This window comes from Haemaphysalis longicornis, unplaced genomic scaffold (genome assembly GCF_048455015.1).
Source record: "Haemaphysalis longicornis isolate Haplotype H1 unplaced genomic scaffold, Haemaphysalis longicornis Haplotype H1 scaffold_1, whole genome shotgun sequence".
NCBI classification, from domain to species: domain Eukaryota; kingdom Metazoa; phylum Arthropoda; class Arachnida; order Ixodida; family Ixodidae; genus Haemaphysalis; species Haemaphysalis longicornis.
Window position 1 is genome coordinate 351886000 of NW_027526203.1, and position 23681 is coordinate 351909680.

Here is a 23681-nt window from a genome sequence, read left to right on the forward strand (position 1 = left end):
CGTATGACATAAGCCATCCCATTCAAACCATCGGCAAATGTAGCTGTCATGGGAAAAAATAGTAGTTATCATGAATAACTATACCATCCGCAGTTTTAATGAAAATAACATAAAACCGCCTCACCTTAGCCATTCCAATAACATCGCAAAGCTACGATTGAATGGACAGCATCAGGTTTGTGTGCTAGGATAAAATAAACTGTAGGGCCTCCCCAAGTTCTGTTAAGTTAATCAAGTGAGAAGTATGGTAAATCGCAAATAAGAAACAGTCATGTTTGTTTCTTGTACTCTTTGGACTGTGCCTCGGTTAATTGGGATTTGTGTCATGCACACTTTATTTTGCTGCCAAATCATGTTAGCGCCTTGCCTCAGAGTTTAACCGCTGCACGCTTCGCTTGTTTTAAAATGGTTTGAACGCAGCAAGATTGGGCACTAAAATTTAATCCTGCAGAGTATCCCTTCACATCTGATTCGGCGCCTTCTCACATGCCTCTAGTCGTGCCTCCCTGAGGTTGGCTTAATAGGCGTAGATCTATGGCACGGCCAATAAGCGTAATCATCTTCATAGCATTAATCCTCGATTCCATTCAAGTTACTACTTCGAGAAGACTTTGAAAACATCAGTGTGTGGTCTTTTCGCACATTTTTGTTGTCCTATGTGGCTTTTGAAATTTCTTACTCAAGTTTTCAAGTGCTTGGCAAGTAAAAAATACTCTGAAATCAAAGTGAATGGTGTAAAGTACATTCTGTGTCTTGTAAACTTCACATTGAGTTTTTTTCGTGTACTCTTATGTTGCTTTTCTTGTATGCCATACCTCAGTTATCAAAGATAAGCATCTTTCAGTGGTTACTGGCTAGGTACTTTCTCACAAGCAGGAGCTACGTGGCAATGAATGAGTTCAGGCTCATTTGTGAATTGTCAGGTAACCTATGCAAGGTGGATTCATTGCAAGCTGATTGCACTTCTGCATGCATTGTTTATTTCTTCAACAAAAGTTGCGATATCAAATGATTGAATGGGTTTAGCCCCTTCTTGTTAGCACAGCTGTAGAGAGGTTCTCTGGGCTTTTCAGTTATACAACATATTTGGGGAAACAGCTTTACTGGCCATGCTGCTTCGAAGCTAGCACTGGATAAGTGACAGCTCGAATGTGGCACAGCCAGATCCAGTGGTTTCTTATACATTCGTTACATCTGTGCTTGTGCCTTCCACATGTTCATTGCAAACAACCAATCCTCCTCCATTGAGCATTTGGCAGCTTTCTATTTGATTTTGTAGGCAAAGCCTACAGCTATGTGTAGGCAGGTTTGTCCATGATTTTGCTTTCTGATCAGAGGCACTCAAAAATGTATGGTTATTAGCTATCAGCCGTCAGCAAACTTGGTAGCAATTGTAGATGGCGCAAGGAGTTGTGTTTTTAACCCATCATAAACAGACTGCAAATTGTCCTGGTGGTGTTTGGACTGATAAGACCAACACCAAGCGCCACGGCAGTAGATCTTAAAATCAAAAACTAACTTCACTACTGAGTATCTGTCGACATTTTGGGCCGATTCATCATAAATATGACGTCTAAAAATTTGGTGCCCTCATCACAAAAACCAAGCAGGGGTGCTCCATAATTGGTAGTGGTGTACTATTTTTTCTTGTTTTAAGCAATGCACAGCCACCTTGCCAAATCTTCACCCTTGGGCTATACAAGTTTATGTCAAAAACCATGTTTCTAAGCATAAGGGCAGGTGAAACTTGCTTATTATGCAGGGCCATTTTCTAAGCCAACCACTGCACGCTTCGCTTGTTTTAAAATAGTTTGAACGCGACAAGATTGGGCACTAAAATTTAATCCTGCAGTATCCCTTCACATCTGATTCGGCGCCTTCTCACATGCCTCTAGCAGCTAGTTGTGCCTCCCTGAGGTTGGCTTAACAGATCATCGCTTGCTGTGCAATCGCTAATGTTGCTGATTAAAGCTTTTCGCAATTTTTGACTGTTGATTTGGGACGCAGTGGTAGTCAACTGCATTGTGGAGTGCCATACCAACATAAATTTACCGTACTTAAAGTTGTACACCTTTTATACAAAGCTGTTTAAAGCTAAGCATTGTGAGCACTCGTAGGAACAATGTCGTTCTCTGGCACAAGAACTGAACACTTTTTCGCTTGCAGCTTTATCAGAGTCGTACATTTCATTTCAACAGCAAGGTAGCGCGTAAGCATGTATTCAAGCATTCACTTCCAGATTGAAGACCAGTGGTGTCCTGCATAAAAATTGTGGAATACTTTGGGGTTCTTGGGGGTGACCTTGCCAGTACCCCGGCGTAGGCCACCACGCTAGCTCCCGGCGTGTCAACCACGCAGGCTCCCGCACCTACGGCAGCCCAGGAGGTTCGCCGATACGAGAACACTGTAGACAGTAGTGCCAAAGCACAGCTGTTTATTTGGGAACTCCCAATGCACGCAAGCACAAAGCTCAACGGCGTTCACGAATCATGCCGTCCTGGTCGTGATCGCGAATGGGAGGCAGTCACGGCACGCGACAACAACAGTTTCCACCTGAGATCATGGTCCGTCGCAGCCGCCACGCTGTTCCGCCGACCCTACCCCGTTCGGACCTCCGATCATACTCTCTCTCTCTGTCTCCCGCGCGCCACTGTTGGCGCAGCCAGCGCGCCTATGCCGCACACGTACCGGTGGTGCCATCTCTCTGGGGCACTGACGAACCAGAGGAGTGCCGGACTGGTTTCAGCTCAACGCGTCTCCCCTCGAAGCGTGCACTGGCTCGGATCGCGGGTCGCCGTTCTCCACGATTACCGCTAAATGCATTTTCAGATATGTGGTATTGGGCTGCTTAGGTGATGGAGGAACATTTCCACTGAATTTGGGGAATCTGCTTTGTAAAAAGGAAGAAAACAGATCAGTTTCCTGATATTGGGCTCCTTAGGTGATGAGGAACATTTCCACTGAATTTGGTGAATCTGCATTGTAAAAGGGAAGAAAATAGATCAGTTTCATTGGTTTATGTGTGGCACAGAAACCATGCACAAACTGTTTTCAAAGCGCTTCTGCAGAGCAAGGAGAGTGCTGTGCAGTTAGAAAGTTGGTTTTTCACACCTATTGGGGGATGTCAAATAGAACGAAAGCCACTAGAAAAAAATTTTATGTCAAGCTTTGTTTGGCACTTGGAAATCAAAAATGAAGCTTGAATTGGCTGAAACGCATCTGGAAGGTACCTTTCCAATTGTATCAGGAAACTTAAAAAACTGGAGACCATATATTTGGATTGGCTTTTTGCGGAAGCTTTAAATCAGAATGTGTGTGTGCTACGAACGGGGTTCATACAGGTCCTTGAAAACCCTTGAAATTGAAAATTGAGTTTTCAAGGGCGTTGAAAGCCAGGAATTTTTTCCCTGAAAACTCATGATTTCTTGGGGCAACAAAGAGGAGACCCGGTCACGTGACCGTGTTTTTGTGGCTTATATTAGTGGGGCCCTGCACACTCCCCATCTAAAACATGCTTTTTACAATTTAAAGCCAGCTTGGGGGTGCAGTAGGGCTTTTTACAATCTAAAGTGAGCTTGGGAGCACAGGCGCGCTGCTTTACACATTGGCTCGTACGGAACGAAAGCCCTGCATCGGATGAGGCAGAAATTAGCATAGGTCCCCTTCCAATTTTTCATACTGCTTTCTGCATTGCCTCATCCTGTTGTTCATTTTACATATCTTCCCGTTGCTGTGCTTTGCCATAGAGCTATGCCGCACTACGTTTCGAAAATGGATGGGGCTGACACCAGGGTGAAATAAAAACCAGCACAGATAAGCAAAACTGAATGTGAAAGCACAGTGCATCTAGCTCGTAAGCTTTACTGGAATATTTTATTTTGACAGGTGTTATGGTGGGCAGAGCCAGTAGAGTCGTCAATCCTCCACCTCATGAACACAGAAATTTGGGGGATGGGAATGGCGGGGGGGGGGGGGGAAGGAGGATATAGTCAAATCTCGATACAACGAATCACGTGGGACCACCCAAAATCGTTATTTTGAAATATTGTAATGAAAAATGTGTGGTTATAAGCCAGTGCTCATACCTAATAGTGAAAATTGCATACCTTGGCAGTATACACGTGTGCAGACAAGCAAACTCAAATAAAAATGTCGCGCTCACTTCAAATCAACTTTATTTGAATATATCAGTTATTTTCTTCTGGTGAAGGCAGCATTTCGCACGACAGATTCCACTCTGCGCAATACCTCTTTGGGTACATCATCGCAACGAGTGATGGAAGTGTGGACCTCGTTCATGCGCAGTAAAACATCAATTTTCGACACTAATTCATCTCCTGTGTTCTGTGACCCACATACGTCTTCATTTGCATCAGGATGATGACTGCCGTCGCGCATCTTTAACTGTGTCGCTAGCTGCATTCATCGTTGGATCTCGCACAAAAGTCGCAGCAAGATCACTCAATAAAGAAGTACCTGCCCGCACACGTGAATAGCGTGAAAAACAACCAAACTGCCAACCGGTCGCCGACTGACACCCAAAGAAACGAGAGAGAACAGGGTCAAAGGCGGCTAGGCTACTCGCATTCAACTACAGCTTTGCGGTGGCGCTAGCAATTGGAACTCAGCATGGTGATGACGATAGCTACTCCACTTGAAGGAACACGCACCGAAACAGCGGTTTCTGTTTCACGCGAGAGTTGCGGTGCTGTTACTTTACCCGAATTTGTAATGCTGATGTTTCTCAGCTGTAAAGGAGAAAATAAAAAAAACATGCGTTCTGAAATTCGTAGTTCTAAAATATTTTTACATTGGTAATATAGGCAATCTGGTGGGAATTTTGACAGTTTGTTAATGTGGGATTCGTAGTAATGTGATCTGACTGTATTATGTTCCTCGCTATTCGAGACTGTGTATTAAGATCATTTCCAGAGCTCGAAAAAGTTCAAGATGGCATGGCTTTTGTAAAGCTCCCTCAGTATTACTGTGGGCGGGGGTAAACTTGTCCACTTCGAAAGGGTGGAGCGGTTCCAAAGAGGTTTTTCTTGAGGTCATTTTTTTATGTTAGTACACGTGCTCCCCTGCACCCTTGAAAATGCTTTGATGGGGCCTTGGAAGTTGTCCCTGAATCCTGTACGAACCCTGGAACATATTGTTGCAAAGACATTTTAATTTTTGTCGTTGCGTATGCAAGGTATGTGGCATTCTGGTACATACGCTAACATGTCTGCATGTGGATGTGATTGTTATGCCCAACCCGAGTAAAAAAAAAAAAGGAAGAATCGGAGCAGGGCAAATTCTATTCGAGTCAAGCACCTTGATGCAAGTTTTGCTTTCCCTACGAAAGTTGTTTATACAGGGTTCGCACAGGTCCTTGAAAACCTTGAAAACCCTTGAATTTAGAAGTGTCAATTTCAAGGCCTGGAAAGTCCTGGAATTTTTTAGCGGTCCTTGAAAACCCTTGATTTTTCCGGGGAGAATCAATGGCCCTGTCTTTTCACAAGAATTTAAAGTGTTAGTCATGGATTTTAGGTGTTTACAAATGTAAAGAAACGTTGTAACAATCAAGTTTCAGTGTATTGCGTGAAATTACAAGTTTGGTGGATTTTCATTATTACAAGGCAACATTGGGAGCAGGCACTTGTCAATCCAATCCATATCACGATACAATCCAGTAAAAGCCAGCTTCTGTTCTCTATCTTGCATCTTGTCTGTGGACGGCCTTTCATTGCATGTTTGCTGTGCCTCATACGCTCCATCTGCGTTTGCTTTTACGTGCAAATGGTGGACGTGTACATAGTTCATCCTGCCTTGAAGCAACACTTGCTCGATTTAATTTCAGCTGATGCTCTTGCTGACAAAGCAGGAGATACAGGCAACATTAACTAAGTTTTGAAATCAAACGACCTCAGCAAAACACCAAGAAAAAAGAAAAACCTGTAAATACCAGCCATGAAATCAGAAAAATAAAGCTGGGGGAGCATTTACGAACCCGTTAGCACCTATCTAGATGTGCACTAATGTGCTTAGGTATTGTGCAATAAAAAACTTTTGCATTGTGTTGGAAAAGTTATAAATAATACCAGATAAAACATTAGATGGGGACCTTGAAAATGTGTTTTTTGGTCCTTGAAAGTCCTTGAAAATCCTTGAATTTTTGCTTTTGAAGCCTGTACGAACCCTGTTATAGTTATTCCGTGAATTTGGATGTTCCATGGCCAGAATATGGTGCACATCTTGCAGGTCCAGTACTGCATAAAATTATATGCTGCACAGTGTTTTGTGCTGCAGGTAAAATGTATCTATGTTTGCAACCCCCCCCCCCCCCCCTGTCACTCTGTCAGCTTGGATAGTGTGGATTTTAAAATCCACAGGTTGGCAGGTATGCAGTCGCAGGTCCACTGTGTCAGGTGACGTCGAAATATGTTTGCCTGTGCTTACAGTGCATTGCTTTCTGCTTGTGACTGCATAAGAAGGAGCTCTGTCCTTACTACTACTCTGTTCTTATTACTGCTACGGCTGCTTGGTGTGGTCAAGTACAACTATGGCATTGCAGCAATTGCACTACAGTTAAACCTCGATATAACGAAGTCGTACTTGGGGGCGGAAATTTCGTTAAATCGAGAATTTCGTAAAATCGAGGTTTCGATTTGTACTAAAACTGGCCTCGAAAATTGTGTGAATTACAAGTTTCAGCACTTAGGCAATGGAATTTGGATAGCCGACGGTAGTTCATGTGTCGTCGTAAAACCGGTGCTTTTTCCGCAACACCTCATTAAATGTGATAGCAGACTAGGTGTCCACTTATTTTTTCATTTCGGTCGATACTAAACGCCGCTGTTAGTCGATTGAACCCGCGTCCATGCCCGAGAACTTCACCCCGGCGAGGTGCTGGTTCGAAGTTACGCCTCTTTTCGTCCGTTCAGTGGCAGGCTTAGGCGCAGCGTTGAGGGGTGCGGCGGGCCAACAACGGAAGGGTGCTATGAAACTTTCGAATGACTTTTTTCATGTACAAAAACTCTGCAGTATGGGCGCGTGATGCAACCACGACACTAGAGATAGCCATGATTATGAGTCAAGCGGAGTACACGCGGACTGTCTTCCGGCAAATATCTTCCGGCAAATTCGATTAAGCAATTACTTTTATGCCCACTGAGCCCTAAAGAAACCGATTTCCCTGCATCGCAGCTGTCTAATGAACACGGGTGAAACGAAGATGACCACGTTCAAAGAGAGCGATTTATTGCCACCAGCACTCGATGTTTAAGCCGTAGTGAAGAATTCCGTTAGCAGTACTTTGTTTCTTGACCTCGTATGCTGGCAGCGCTAACAAGGCTTGCTCGTAAACATTTGCGTGCGCCTGCGTGCCTCCGCAGAACATCGATGGCATCCATCACTTCAGTGGCCATCGGTCTACCGTTGGTTTCGACGACACTTCCTCAGGCTCTTGTTCGGAACACTTTTCCTTCCCTTAGAGTGCTCACGCTGCTTACAAGACTCACCTAATGATGCACGAACAAAATATTAATGTGGTTATCAGCGAGCACAACCTAGGGCAGCAGCACTGTGAGGAACATGGAGGAAAGAATGGTAAGGAAGGACGCGTAGAAAAAAAGCTTGAAGTAGGCTTCGGCAGCCTAAGCATAGAGGGCGCTGGCGTAGGCAACAATGGAGACGTCAAAATGGTGGCCGCACTATTCAACCGTTTATGATCGCTAGTTGTTTGAGCAGCTTCTTTCATCGCTTTTAATTGTTGTCAGCTGCAGATTTCACCGCTTCTCTTTCATTTTAGCCATTTAAGAGTTAATGCGAGTACTGAATGTTTTCAATGTAGGCTCTGGGAGGCAAAATAAAACGTGCCTCGACCGGAATTTCGTTCTTCCTTTCTTGCCGTGACTTCGTTACATCGAAAACACCGCACGCAATTGCTTCGTAAAATCGAGATAAAAAAACATGCATTTAGCAAAATTTTGATAGAAAACGTAAAAAAAAATCGTTATATCGCCAATTTTGTTAAATCGAGGTTCGTTATATCGAGGTTCAACTGTATCAGGGTTCGCACAGGTCCTTGAAAACCCTTGAATTTAGAAGTGTCAATTTCAAGGCCTGGAAAGTCCTGGAATTTTTACATGGTCCTTGAAAACCCTTGATTTTTCCGGAGAGAATCAATGGCCCTGTTTATCGTGGATTTTCGGTAAAGAAACATTGTAATAATCAAGTTTCAGTGTATTGTGTAAAATTACAAGTTTGGTAGATTTTCGTTATTACAAGGCAACATTGGAGCAGGCACTCGTCAATCAAATCCATGTCACAATACAATCAAGTGAAAGCCAGCTTTTGTTCTTTAGCTTGCACCTTCCATCTAGTCTGTGGACGCTCGCTCATTGCATGTTTGCTGTGCCTCATACGCTCCATCAGCGTTTGCTTTTACGTGCAAATGGTGGACGGGTACATTGTTCATCCTGCCTTGCAGCAACACTTGCGGATTTAATTTCAGCTGATAGTCTTGCTGGCAAAGCAGGAGATGCAGGCAACATTAACTAAGTTTTGAAATCAAACAGCCTCAGCAAACACAAAAGAAAAATAAAAACCTCTAAATACCAACCGTAAGATAAAAAATAAAGCTGGGGGAGCATTTACGAACCCGTTAGCACCTATCTAAATGTGCTTAGGCATCGTGTAATAAAAACTTTTGCATTGTGTTGGGAAAAGTTATAAATAATCCCAGATAAAACATTAGATGGGGACCTTGAAAATGTGTTTTCTGGTCCTTGAAAGTCCTTGAATTTTCGCTTTTGAACCCTGTGCGAACCCTGTGTATTTGCAGTGTGTATTAATGGAGCATTGAGTTAACGCAAAGAAACTGCCCCTTCACAGGCTTGACCAATGGTGTCAATGGAATGGTGGTGGTCAACAACAGCAGCGGCAGCGGTACTAGCAGCAGCCACCACAAGTCTTCGTCCTCTGACAAGCATCACCATAGCAGCAGCAGCAGCAAACATCACAAGAGTAGCAAAGAGCACAGGGATGACCATCACAAGCACAAGGACAAACACAAGGACAAGGATAAACACAAGGAGCACAAAGACAAGTCTTCCTCTGGGTAAGCAGACTGGAGCTGAGAATGTTCCGTGTGCTCACGTCTTCGCCTCGTTTAATGCTGCTGAAGAAACTGAACCAAGGCAAGTGCAATATGTCTGCTCAGTTAGGTGAAACAAAACCTTGTCCTTTCACCTCTTATGCAAGGGAGGCATTAAATGGTCGCTATGGGGGGCCGTTTAATGCTTCCTTTGCCCACTTAAAAATGCAGAGATAGACATGTGTGCCAACTTCGTTGCGTAGATGCTTCAAGCCTGCAATACACTGCAGTTTGCAAACAAAACAAGCATGAATCATGAGATGTGAAGATCAGAATTTCATTAATCAATGTTTCCCCGTCTCTCCGTCTGAGCTACAGAGCCATCTGGTGATAAGGACTTTCATTTAACAGGGACGTTTCATTATCATCATTTAACTGGCACCTTTTTAGTCCTTGCAATGAAGGCTTTGCTTGGATAAGTTCATTGTTCGAGAACAAAGTTTGCGTTGTCACTTCCACCCATAAAGTTCAAAGTTGCACGGGGTGAATATTTTTGCACATGTCTGCGTTCATGCATTGTCAGTTTACTTATTGTGAGTGCTTTGTAAGTCTTGTGTTTAGTGCATGTTTTCCCATGGGTGTTTACTGCTTCAACTCCAGCATTGTTACACCCAGATACACAAGGTTTAAAGGGGGTTCGAAGGTGGTGGGATGTACCAGTGAATTCAAGGTACAAAAAGCTAGTATAGTAGGCTCTGTAGAAACACTTGGCATTAGAGAATTTTTCACTAGATATATTGGGCAGAAGGGAAAGCACTTAGACAAGTCTTCCTTATGTTAGAATATTTTGAGCATGCTGGTCGCCCATCTTGTATATTTGAAGCCATAGGGCTCCATGCCCAGCTTAGCAATAGGCAGGACTAATACCCCGTTCACACTGCAAATCTAATGTCATTCGAAGTGAATGGCATTAGCTGTTAATGACATAATTATATTTGAAGCACATCTAGAATGTTTTCACACATATTTTTTTAAAAAGATAATAAAGAATTATTTTTAAAAAGTAAAAACAAGAAAATCACCGGTTTAGGTGACATCAGTAGACATCACAAGCTGAGACAAGTCCGCAAAAAATCCGTATTAGGGTAGCGCACGCACTGGCGATGAGATTTTCTTTTTTGTTAGTACATGTTTGACTTTTTTTATTTGAGCAACAACACGAAGAGGAAAATATAACTTCACTGAGAGTTTTTAAAAACAGTATTCTTTGGTTTATTACTGAATTTTCTTGCCTAGTGACGCGCCACTGCTGTCGAGGCTACTCATTTGGCTGCTAACTGAGGTGCGAGACCTCAGTTAGCCATTAAATGCCATTTGCCTCAAATGTCATTCGGTATTCCCGTGTAGCGCCGAATTAATGACATTTAGAGCGAATGACATTTGCTCTAAATGTCATTAGATTGGCCGTGTGTCAGGGGTATAAGGTGTCTTCATTATGTAGTCTCTTCACAAGCAATGTTTACCTTTCTATGTGAGAGGGTCAGTGAATGCTTTATACATATATACTGTTGCACACTTGCACCATTTGGAAGCATAGGTAATGGCTGCCTGGGATTCACAAACTGGGGCATGCGTCCAGAGACAGACTGAGGAAGGAAGCTTCATCTGCAAACTTACACCCAGGAGTGGAAACGTCGGCAACTACGTAACTCTTGGAGTGTTGAGCTTCTGCCCCTTTCTTGCCAGGCACCCAGTGCCGGTTTTGTGCCAGAAGGATGGCAGGATGGCCCACAGGCTTTTTGCTTGCACTCTGATCAGAATCTGAGTTTATAAACAATTGTCAAATTTGGGCACCACTTGGGGGTGCATCTGCCATGTTGTAATGAAGGTGACCGCCGTCGTAGCAAGAACAAAATCCCAGGCCATCTCCACTGACAGGAAACCTGGGGAGGGACAAGCATGCAGTGGATAAATGTATTCACAGATTGTCTCTCTCTTGCCATATGCTGCGCGCTGATTGGGCGCCGGAGTAATCGCGCGCTTGCTGAGGCGGGGGCACCTTCTCTTGCGGAATGGTGATAAGTTGTCTTCTTGTCGCACGCTGCAGCATGCTAAGAAGTACGATTTACAGGAGAGAACCTGGCATTTGAAACCAATTTTTTAAGTGAAATTTAACAAAAGTTTTATTAATGCAATTAAATACTGATTATTCGTCTATTTTAAATTAGTTTAAATCATGTTAGTGTATTTTGAACCTTTTTATCCAGTGTACAGTAGTGATTTGGCCATCGTTTGACAACTTGATTTACCGTGACATGAGACGACAACAACCGCCCGAGCCCCTAAGGTGCTTCGCCCCTAAAACTGCAAATAGTCGCCTGCGTCATAGTCAAACCTCGATGTAATGAAGTCGGTAACATTTGTAATTTATTTCGCTACATTGAAATTCGCTGTTAAAATGATTGATTGTAGGGTTTAACGCGCCGACGCAACGAAGGCGATGAGGCGCGCCGTAGTGGAGGGCTCCGGATTAATTTTGACCACCTGGAGATCTTTAACGTGCGCCGAAATCTCGTACACACGGGCGTTTTTGCTTTTCGCCTCCATCAGAAAAGCGGCCGCCGCGGCCGGGAATCAAACCCGCGACCTCGTGCTCAGCAGCGCAACGCCTTAGCCACTGAGCCACCGCGGCGGGTTCGCGGTTAAAATGAAGTCCTGCAAACGAAAACATGGCGCTCATACACGGCTGGTGCACTGTTTCTGTTTCTGTCAGAGCTTAACCCTTTGAAGGCCAAATTTATTCGGCAAACACACTCCCCCCCCCCCCCCCCCCCCCCCCCCCTTTCAGGTTTTTTTTATTATTGCTGATTTCATTTCTTTGGGAGAATCTATTTCGAAAAAAATTGTCGGAATTTTTTTAGGCTGACCATAAAGTGACAAAAAAGTTTGTTGTTACATACACGTGGTTTATTCATGAGTTACACAAAAGAATTCTAAAACTTATACGACTTTTTAAAAATGATGCATTGTAATAAACATAGTTCACTGACGTACAAAATTAGTGCACCAGGTATTCTTCTGGAAAAAAATGTAAGGTTGTGTAAGTCAGTACCTGCGTGGAAGCAAGTGTAGTCGCTCCCCAGTAATCAATAAATGAGATAGTAACAAGGTATTTTTTGAGTGAATGGAAACCAGGTGGCCATCAGCTTCGCAGGCGCACGAAGTGGGAAGTGCCTGGAGAACGAAACCAAAACTATACTCGGTTACAACTCAAGAACGGCACCACCTCATGTAGTGTATCACTCCGCCAAAGCGCCGGACCCGTGACGTCAGTGCGCGCGCGTTTTGAAAGGGGTTTGCTATGAATGCGTGATATCATCTGTCTTGTCTCACGCAGTTTGTTTGTCGTCACTAGAGTCGTTTATAAGCATATTAAGTCCAAAAAATCACGGAAACGGCTCACGCCATGTTCAAAATATTCCCAGTAACGCCCTACTTGCGCCGCGCGGAGAAACATCCGGCTACGGTGATAAGGCACAGCGGCAACTTTCGGTGCCGTTCTTAAGTTGTCGCTGAGTATAGCCGCTGCACGCCCGTGCGTGACCGGATAAGCAAGCGATAGCCGGCGCACCGCTGTAGTGGAGCATAAAAAAAAATAGAGCCAATCGACACAAGAAAAAAATTTCACGTATTTCCGCAGTGTATACCTGGTGCACATGCTAGCACATGCAAAGATACGCTCTTTAAACATACAAGCGATGACGTATATGTACATCATTGACCCTGGAAGGGTTAATTGTCCACGTGAGCATCAGCGGGAACTGCATGGAGCGTTTTCTGCATGCAAAAACGCGCCTCGCGAGCCACAGGTGTGCTGACACAGCCATGGAGACCACCTGCGCGATGCGGGTAGCTCTAGCGGCCGCTTCTAACCGCTTGCTGAAACGCAAAGCAAATCAAGGGGCAGAGGAAGTTAGTTGCTCATGCGGGAAAGAAGCTGATAATGTGGGCAAAGCCGAATCGTCCCTGGTGGGGCCAGCTGGCATCCCTGAGCGCTTCTTCAAAGCTCCCACCATAGGGTGCGCTTGTTCCCATCGGCGAGAGTCTTCTGGCTCCTCCCACTGCCGCACGCAGCGAGAGCCGCTTTCTGGCCAAGGCGCAAGCTGCCGCCGGAAAAGCACGCGTGCACAAGGCTCACAAAGACCCACAAATGCTTTGCTGCGCACTTGCTGTAACAATGTAACCCAACAAGCAAGAGCGAACTCGAACAAAGGGCAAAGCGGCGGCGCCGCCATACGTAGTTTGTAGGCAAGGAGCTTGCTCACTGTCTCCGTGGCTCACTGCATCCACGGCATTGGGCAGCCCATGTTGCTGTTTGTGTTTTATTGAGACCCCGTTTCGGCGCTTGTGTTTCCCAAAATCTACTTCTACAACAAAATTCCGTGCCTTGTTCCCCATGAAATTTCGTTGCACTGGAATTTCGGCTAACGGGACTTCGTTACACGGAGGTTGAAAATATGTGGCACGCATGCACTTAAAGCTCAAAAAAATTCCTGGTTCGTTACAGGGGGTTTCATAACATTGAAGTTCGCTACGTCGAGGTTGGACTGTAGTAGCTTGTTGACAGGTGGCGCGACAAGTCCAGTGTTTATTTTAACTCTAGTACTGGGAATGGTGGGAAGCCAGCACATGATGCTACACAAGCGGACTCTGGCGGTGCAAGGGGTGTGTGCTGGCACTAGCCACTGGAGTGTGCTGGGGCGTGGCATTTGCAGCGCTGGGAAAGAAAGCAGAAGACATGCCAGCTACTTTCCGACGCTTGGCTTAGTGTTGTAAGCTTAATTTGTGCTGATGCTGGTTAAAGCAACTCGAAATTAAAATATTATTGTGGGCTTGCAGTTTGATTTCATCGTGGTTGAAATTGGAAATAACAGTTATCTGTAGAGCAAGGCAATTAACAAACGGCTCTAGTGCAGTATGGGGAAATCATGATTTGGCGGTGAAGACTATGATTGCTGAGTGTGTGACACAATCTTAGTGTGAGGACACCTTTAATAACTTGAATTCGAAAGCTATGCAAACAAATTGGGCCCCGTTTTCTTGGCGGAGTATCGAGAGCCTGAGGTGGGATTGGAAGTAGATTTGATGCACAGAATTCCTATGCTTTTAGTCGGGTCTGAAAAGCATTGTGGTGCTGTTCAAAATGTCTTGCTTTGATCCAATCGGGTTTGACCTGGTGGTGCCCAGTTTCGTGAAAACCAAGTTTGGCTGCAACTGAGGCTGTGTGTCTTTGCAGGGCCAGTGGCAGTATTTCTGCCTCCTCTTCAAAGCACAAGGAAGGCCATCATTCGTCATCATCCTCGAAAGGACATTCCAGCAGCAGCAAGGAGCACAAGTCATCCTCCTCCTCCTCCTCTTCATCCAAGCCCAAAGATGCTGTATCTTCGCCCTTGTCAGTGCACAAGACTCCAGAGGTCAAGAAAGAGCCCTCAGAGGTGAAGAAGGAACCCTCTGCCACCAAGGAGGGCAAGCCATATACAGAGGTGAAACACAAGGAAAGCAGCAGCAAAGACAAGGAAAAACACAAGGACAAGCACAAAGAGCATAAGGACAAGCACCGGGACAGAGTGAGCTGACTCACTTTCATCTGCTTCCAATTGTTGTGTTCAGGCAGTGACGACAGTAGTTGGAGCAAAACGGTGGGGGAGTAAAAAAGTGTCCTTTTATTACAACCTTGGGTGAGGTCACAGTGACTGTCTGCACAGTGGTGTAGATTGAATGATGAGTACATACCAGGCCAGTTTCACTGTCTGCAGTTCAAATGGAGGACAGGTGTTGCGTGTCCGGCTGCATGGTGTCTTGCACTGTGTGGCCACAGTGGTCATCACAGTGGTGCATTTTCTTAGCTTGTGAGCATGGCAGAGTTCTTTCTTTTAGTTTTTCAAAAGCAGCCTCATTGTGCCACGCGGGTAAATGAAGCGAGGGGCTCAGTTTGCAGTGTCGTTGCAGGACCGGGAGAAGCACAAGAGCTCATCAGAGAAGCACCGCGACCCTTCATTGTCGGGGAAGGTCAAGCATGAGGCCGACACCCCAAAGAAGGCAAGCCAGGACAGCACGTCCCCTCCCCCAGTCAAGGTGAAGCTGGAAGTGTCATCGCCACCCCACCCTCCTGCTCCACGGATGACCCTCGAGACCGAGACTGTTGACATCAGTGAGATCAAGGGCGAGGTGCTCAGCGATGACGACGTGCCCCTGGTGCGCTCTGTTTTTCACTTTGCCTCTCAGAGGGCGGCAGGGGGCTTTCCCTTGCTAGCAGTTAAGGGGCAGAGGTAACTTCATGGTCAGCATGTATGGTGCACAAGGTTTAGCATGCTTGGTGGGCAGTTCTGGCAGAAAACTATTCTGGTTAGTCCAGGATAGTTGGGCAGGCTTGTCATAACAGCACTCTACATGACTTCTGATTCATGAGCTTAGCATTTCGTAAATCCAACCAAGTCTGAAACTTAGGGCTACTTTGTGGGTACTAATTCTGCAATAAAAAGGGGACAAAAAGTGGGGCATGTCCAGGACAGCTCCCTCCATTTGTGCATTGCTTTGTAACATTTCGTTATGTACCTCCTAGCATTTAAGATGCCTCGTGTGCACAGGAGGTGATGAGGAACCGTTTTGTGCCTATTCTGAACCCTACACACACCGCAGGAGGTGTACAGGTGCAATTTGAAATGAGAGGAACGCTTTACAATAGTGAGAGTGATGCGTTCTTATTGTACGTGGGCGATTTTTCTATATCTGGGCATTCTTTTATTTGCAGCTTGACAAGGTTTTAAACTTTGCATTGCATGGCAGTCACATTGGGAGCTTCAAAAGCAAGTTAATTTCTTTTTTCTTAATTTACAGATTCTAAAAAGAGTAGCCCACCAATATTTTTGTTTCAAAGGATTCGATACTTTGCTGACATTGTTGTGGGGCTATTTCTCGTGAATTCAAGCCGGTTCTTGAAGTATGTGGGAATGAGGTCATTCCTGAAGTTGTCGTTTGCAGTTTGTCAGATATAACCGTGCACCAGCTTGGCGCCGTCAACTGGTTAATGTGTTCCATCACAGGATGAACTGCTTGTTGCAGTGCTGCCACGTCGTGTTCTTGGATAGTGTTAGTTGACTAAAAAGAGGCAGGAAGCGCAAAGGCAAATGCCACAGGCACACTACATGTGCTTCACTCTTTCGGTTTCCAAATTGTCAGGGACTCGGATGACATAAATTCAGCCTAGTTGACATGGATACACATCAGAAAGATGAAGTTGACTTGTCGGGAAGCAAACAAAGTGAACAGACTGGATTATTTACTGAGGCAGGGAATGTTGTCACTTGTTTTAAATGCTGTTTTAATAGGTGATTTGATAGATAATCGCGGTTGCAAAAATCATTAATGTATTTATAACTGGGTTTGGCTATTCCAGACCTGGCATGCAAGCCATTTTGACGTGCGTGGTGTAAGAATGCATAAGTGCAGATGCATAAGTAGCATTGTAGCATCATTCTTTATTAGGCAGTTTGTGCCGAGTAACAGTGTTTCTTCTTTTTTCTTCTGTGGAAGATTTTTTATATGGCATTGCATTTGGTAGCTGTAGGAGGCCAGTACAAGGTTATTAGTTTTGTGCACTTCCCATCGGGCGAGTGCCCTAACACCAGCACCTCAACTCGAAGCAATGAATGTCATTCATCACCACCATTCCTGACTGTTTATCAGTTGTTGGGAGCAGGGTGCATGTGACCGGAGTGTGCTAGGGAAGATTGCTCCATCCCTGCAACCTCCATGGAAAAGTGTCAAGCTGGGTAGATTTTTTTTTGACGGTTTGACAATGTTTTGTACACACGGCATCAGCGTTGTTAATTTTTTGTTTGTGGATAAACCGGCTACATCATGATATGTTTTCGATGTTGCAGGAATGAATGACCCTGTAAGCATTACCTTCAGTTTTGGCTCTAAACTATTTTAGTGCGAGCGTTCAGATTCAGTGTGCACATTGGGGTATTGTTGAGCGCACCATAGTGGTTCTGGGTTCTGTAAATGACTGACAGCGCCTGTGGTTGTTTGTCCTCACTCTGCAGTCAGCACGCAAGCCGCAGCAGAGACTCCCTGATGGGAAGGCTCCTGGGAAAGGCAAACATGCTTTAGACAGTGACTCAGAAGAAGATGAGCCCCTTTCTGTCAGGTAATTTTACCCTTTTTGTGTGATGGAGACCTGGTGCCGGGTTAGTGTACTTCCCAGCTTTTAGTACTACGTGAGTTGTGCGTCTGTCTGTAAAAGCCTGGTAGTGGCTGAGAAAACATGCAGTCATCACTGGAACATTGCTGCATCTGTAACATGCGCCATGGGAGCAGTGGCTCGTACCTTGGGTAAAGAGACGGGAAAACTAGTTTGAACAAACCAAAACTATTTTTTTTTTTCCCCCTTTTTCTTAGTTTAGTTGCCTCCTCTCAGAAGTGGCTGTAGAAGGTAGAGTCAACATGTGGTTGATTTCATCCGCTGATGTCATTCTGCACACTTGTCAACCCGTGCTAACCTTGTAGGGCAGCCTTCACTTACACTTGTTGACTGCTGAAGAGGTCAGGTCGCCACTGTGCCCTAGCGAACACATTTTTCCTAGAGGCCCAGCTTTAGCACCAGAAATCCAGATTTGAACACGTTAGTGGGAAAAGTAGAGGCAACCAGTTTGCAGGGCAAGGTGGCCTTTCCCCCCCCCCCTGCAGCCACTGTGGTAACTAAGGAGATATGCGCAAGCACCCACAGTACCGCATTTCGCATTAAGAAATGCAGTGAAGGTTGGGTATCTACGTTTGGACTCTACATTAGGTATCTATGTTCCAGAGTGCTCACAAAGGGCCTATTTGGGTGCACCTATATTGTAGCCTCTACTTCTGGCTCATCATACCGTGTGGTGCAAATGCTATGTACAGTAAAATCTCTGTGATATAAATTTCACGAGGTCGCGTGAAATATTCGTATCATCAAAACATACACAAAGTGAAAGGTAAATAAATTTATTTGCAGGAGAAAAAAATTTCTTATATCCATTCGCATTTTCTTTTTACGGCTTCTGGAAGGCGTAAAATTGTGTGCTAGGGATTTTACAAACCCTGGTGAGGTCGGTGCATTTCTATTTTGGGTCTTGGTCACCGTATGAAGGATGTCCAGCTTTTCTTTAAATGATGTTGGCGATGGACCAAGCTCCCTCTAAGACCAGCAAACGGTGTGCAAGTATCTGACCGCGCGAACTTCCCTGGGGCGAAAAGCGCAACCAAACACAGGTCAACAACAGACAGAGAGAGAATGACAACGATTTTAAAAAAAAATGCGAAGGTCGGGCCAACAGATTGTGGGGTGGGGGGTCCTTCACCCCATGGAAAAGAAGTCAACGGATGGCTGTCGAATGCAGGTTGGCGCGAGTGTGCTCAAGGACGCTTTCCACCTTCCTCCCTTTGGCACGGCCAGCATAGTCCAGTCTTCTCGAGGGAGGGACCAGTAAGAGATCGCACGTGACGTAGCCAGTTGGACCTGGGGAACTTGGATCCCACTCAGATCACCCTCTCTCTCTCCGATACGATCTGCAGCAGTGGTGTGGCTACGCGTTGGAACAGCCGACGCTTTTTGTATTGTAAACAATGCATTTCAGCCAATACATCAATTCGTATCACACTGAAGTTCGTGCCAACGATGATCGTATCACCAGGGTTTAACTGTAGTTGCTTGAATCAGTGACCATAACTAGTGCTGGGAAGTTGTACTACTGAGTGGCGTGAATCCTTGTTCTTTTTTTTAAGCTAAGTAGTAACAGAAAATGTTCATTCGTAGATCTCAAAAAGCAGCCAAGAAGATGAAGTCGGAAGAAAAGGCAAAGAAGAAACGAAAATCAGGCGATAGTGACTATGAGGATGACATAAAGGTATGCAAATGACTATTGCTGTCTTTTATTGCATTTTTCAACCATTGTATAATAACGCAGGATGCCTTGAAGTAACGCTGGCAATAAGCATACCTGTGAGCTTGTCCAGGCTTGATTTGCCTAGTAGCTTTGTGGGCTTCTGTTGCGTAATCCCCTGCGGTCAAGGGAAATGCACTTATTCCTTCACAGCTGTATGCTAGTTCACAGACTTGTACATAATGCTTTAACAAGGAACGAGTTACTTCTACCTAGTTACTATTTTTGGTAACGAGTAACGTATTTAGTTACTTTTTTAAATAAAAAAAGGAACAGGAAACGTATTTAGTTGCACAACACTGCCGTTCCTTCAACTCAGTAGGACTCTTCAGCGTTGCCGGATATGAATTTTCGAGAAAGCAGGGAAACATAACCACTAAAACCTTCACGAGGCAGCTACTGCTTGAGTGCAATGATTATTAAAAAGAGAACAATGAACCATGAAACAAAACAGTCGTGCGTTTGGTCGCCACCGTTACTTATCGGGTAACTCACGCATTCTTTTTAAGAATCGGTAATGAGCAGCATATTTAGTTACTTTTTGGGAGAGTAATGAGTAACGGTATTTAATTACTTTTGGGAGGTAATGTGTACATGTCTGCTAGTTCAGGTTCAGTTGATGGCTACATAAACTGTGCCTTGTTGTGCCTGTCAGCATTAAAGACTGTAGGCTATGTAAGTAGTGCAGTCTATGCTCGTTACAGCTGATCCGGCAACAACGGACTTCCATTTACAATAGACCATTTCTGTTGATTTGTATGGTCCCCATGCTTTTTAAGTGGAATCCACTCCACTCATAACGAACGCGGCTATAGCAGACCAGATTTTGGGCAAGAATTGCTTTGACTAAATGTTAATAGCAGACTTTCGCAGTGCCAGCACCCAATGTGCTTTTTCTTTTGTCTTTTTCTTGGGGAAACTACTATGTCTGCCAACATTGTCGGCAATATAGACCGAGTCATTGGCGCAGTGAAGCCATTGTCGGTGGTCTTTTTGTGTTAAAGGAGTCATGAAGACAAAATGCAAGTTGGTTTTATTCGAAAGATTTCGTGTTTTATAGTGCCCCCAGCGCTTGTCCGGATACAAACGGTGCTTTATTCACTGAGAAATTAAACATCAGGTTAAAATTTTGATTTTCCCGCTCAATCGTGCGTTTTCGTGGTCCTAAATGACATCACAGGAACCGACCGCTCTGCAGCCTAGAGTACCTTCATTCACGCATCCGCCGTACAGGGTAGAGACACGTATACGCTGGCGCCGCCATTTTCGGTTGCTCGCTCGCCGCCGAAGCAAGTCATTGTGTCAAAACCGCGCTAAAATTATCGCCGCAACGTGGTTTACTGAAGAAGTTTGAATCATATTGTCTGTTTCGCGTTGCTAGGTCTCGTGGGAAACGAAAAGAATAACGCGTTGAGCCCGTTGGCCCAATTGCGGCGGCACGGGACCGTTCAAAGGTTGTCTCCACCCTGTACAGCGGTGTTAGTTTGTTCCTGCGTTTCTTTACGTTCCGTAACCTAGATGGCGCCACCATACCGTGGCAAGCGTTTGGTTTGTTTTTGCCCGCATTTAAACCTGGCTTGTTTTTGTTCTGGGAGAAAATATTCGTTCCCTGAAACAGTGCTCGCTCGACAAATGGGGTCACGTAAGACACCGTTGCTTGCGTCAATCGGCCAGTGTCGTCTGAGACAACCCCAAGCCCCGTAGTGCTGTGCAGCTAAACCAAGCATGCTGTGCGCAGTACGAACAGCAGAACGCATCAGTACTTCTATGTTTACATGTGCTTTCGTAACTTCCACTGTTTGTCCCATCATTCTTATTGCTTTGTAAAGAATGTGCCCTAAATTTAAGCGCAAATCGCTCGTTCGTCTAGTTTGTAAGCTCTACCTAATTTGCGTCTGCTTCTGCCAGCCTCCGCCAATCGCAGAGCTTAGCTCATGTGACATCATAGGTTTTGTTGCGGGAAATGAGCTGGTGGGTCGCATGACCATTCCCGTTTTTCCTAATTATGTAGCTTATTTGAGCGAAGTTTACGTTAAAAGTGGTGTCAGTATGATTCTAACGAGACAATCTTTTGAATGAACCAAACTTGTGTTTTCTCTTCATGGCTCCTTTAACCAATGGGCAGGGTAGCTGATTTCACTGTCAGAAACCAACTATAATTAACGCTGTCAAACATGGCGAAAAACAGGCTGACATCACTACAAGTATAGGCCTGTCTAAGTAGGCGGTCCACTCGGCTGTCAAGAACAAGGACACTGCCAAAAAACGTGACTCAGTGAGATTGAAGAACAGCGCTTTCGAACGTGCTAAGTGGCACACCCAGAGGTCGAGTCTGCCCTCAGCACAATTTTTTTATGTAATAAAAAAACTCGGGCTCAGTGAGGTTCGGCATCTATTATTCCCGCGCAGGCATCATTCCCGTTTCATTTGATGAAAGGGGTAAAAATTGCCTCAAGCAGGGCAATGGTTCCCATCTATGTTGTGCAATCTGCCGCTGGCTGTGCGGAGTCCAACTGATCTAACTTCCGATTTCACAGCTGTACTTCATGAGATTATTTTGTATCAGCTATTTTACTGACCCGACTAAGATCATTAAAAATGCGGAAGCTGCCTTCGGAGAACGTCTGGGAGCGATCCGAATTGTTTCACGAACAATTTTGGCTAAACCTGCCTCATCGCAAAGGGTTTGAAAAGAGCCTGGCTAATTGTGCTGGCTGTGACTGATTTTTATAGCTGGTTAGTAACTGCTCCAGTTACCTTGTTGCTTTATTAGCTCAGCTTAGCGTGCGTCTCTATGCACTTGACCACATGTGCTAGGCCTTTTCCAAGTGCCAGTGGTAACCTTCAAAAACAGCATGAGGCGATTATTTCCCCCCGCGTGAATGCAGTGCAGAGAGGCTGCAGGCACATCGACAGAACAAATTGTCTATAGCATGTATATGCAATACTGGTCAAAGTTTCCACTTTACACTCATATACCCCCCCTCCCCTGTTCGGATACTGCATACTTCGATTGCAGCGGACATTTTTTTCCGGATTAAGAGGGTCCGTTGTAACGGGTGTAGACTGTAATTGGTTGTTTTGTTGACTCTGAGGCTTGACATTTGCCATTTTCGCGGTGTGTTGTACTTCTCCTTGCTCTGCAGCCGGCTAAGAAAGCAGCCAGCCAGAAGCCCAAAAAGGCCAAGGTGGAGGTGAAGGTGAAGGCTGAACCAAGCTCTGGAGGGAGCAGCCCCACCAAGCGAGGCAAGGCCAAGAAAGAGGAGGAGGTTGAAGTGTGGAAGTGGTATGTGCTGCAGCATCATGCCCTTGTGACGTTTCTTCCCGGTGGTGTCGCTCATGCCGGGCGGTTGTGCTGCAGGTGGGAAGAGGAGAAGCAGAACGATGGAAAGAAGTGGCACACTCTGGAGCACAGGGGGCCAGTGTTCGCACCTGCGTACGAGCCTCTGCCGGACAACGTGCGCTTCTTCTATGACGGTGAGCCTCCTACACCCGAGCCGGCCACCCGTGTAGCCCAGTTGTAGTGCCCACGATGAAGCCTCACCTTTGAAGTTGCGAGCACATCGTGCGACTCTGAGGAAGGGGAAAATGGACAGTCCCCCGGTCACGTCACCCCTGGTGGCACAGACTCTCTCCTGCTGCATGCTGCACCTGGCTCATAATGAAACCCCTAGTGCTAGGCATCCACGTAGCAAACATTTGATCCATTCATGTGCCAGAGGGTTGGGAGCCGTGTGTGACAACACGACATCTGCCTTGCACAAGCTTCACCACTCACATGTACTACGCGCATCTATATGTGCAGTGTTGGCATTTTGTGTGTCATAAGGAAAGAAGCCATAATTGGAGGAAGGCAAAGAATACACACAAGTTCTTTTTTAAAAAACAAACATGTCGCCCAAATCTCAGTGTACGTAGCACGCTCACTCTTGCATCCCAGCAGGGCTTAACTCTTTCGGGACCGCTCCATAGGCCATCGATCACATATGATCGCTGGTTTCGCGCGCCTGCAGAATACAAATTTTCGCTCGATGGAACACCTAGCGACATCTAGGAGATAGTTTGAAAACTGGAGTTTTCTCTTTTGTGAAGTTTCTTTTTTTATCGCCAGGCGGCAACGCATCAGATATTTTATTCTGACGGGCAGTGGTTTCGAATGTAAACAAACATGGCGTCATACTCATGCGAGCGCGATAAGAAATCCGCCTCGTCTCGGCTCGCATATCTTCGCCTTCTACTGTGGATTTTAATGATGAGAGTGGCAGTGAAGAGTCGAAATGCGGCTTTAGAGATCGGATTTCAGCTCTAGTGAGGATTCGGGTGTCGATCAGCCTGGAACATCAAATCGCGCTCAAAGGTAGGTGTTGGTTTCAGTTTCAATTGGCTCTGGAGTAGGTATGTGCGCTCGAACTATGTTGTGGCTGGTTTATATTTATTCGCTAGGGTGTTAACTACCTATGGTGGTGATCTCCTGCCACCAGCGCAGAAACGGATCAAGTTTTTGGCGAGACAAGAGCCCGGCGTGTACCTGGGTGACGAGGTAGCCATGGTCCTAGTGCCAAAGAGATCACACACAAAACAAAAAACCAGTTACACCTAGCCGCATCAAACTTTTTCAATGT

The 23681-nt window shown here is 45.4% G+C and overlaps 1 protein-coding gene across 1 annotated transcript in view; it reads left to right on the forward strand.

Annotated features, from left to right (window-relative positions):
* Window positions 1-23681, forward strand: part of LOC144154865 (DNA topoisomerase I, mitochondrial-like) — a 58148-nt gene that overhangs the window by 2877 nt on the left and 31590 nt on the right. Inside the window, exons 3-9 of the mRNA XM_077685943.1 lie at window positions 8878-9103; window positions 14376-14706; window positions 15089-15334; window positions 17188-17291; window positions 18933-19023; window positions 22206-22345; window positions 22421-22536. Coding sequence (XP_077542069.1) covers window positions 8878-9103; window positions 14376-14706; window positions 15089-15334; window positions 17188-17291; window positions 18933-19023; window positions 22206-22345; window positions 22421-22536 — 1254 coding nt within the window. The remainder of the gene's footprint in view (window positions 1-8877; window positions 9104-14375; window positions 14707-15088; window positions 15335-17187; window positions 17292-18932; window positions 19024-22205; window positions 22346-22420; window positions 22537-23681) is intronic.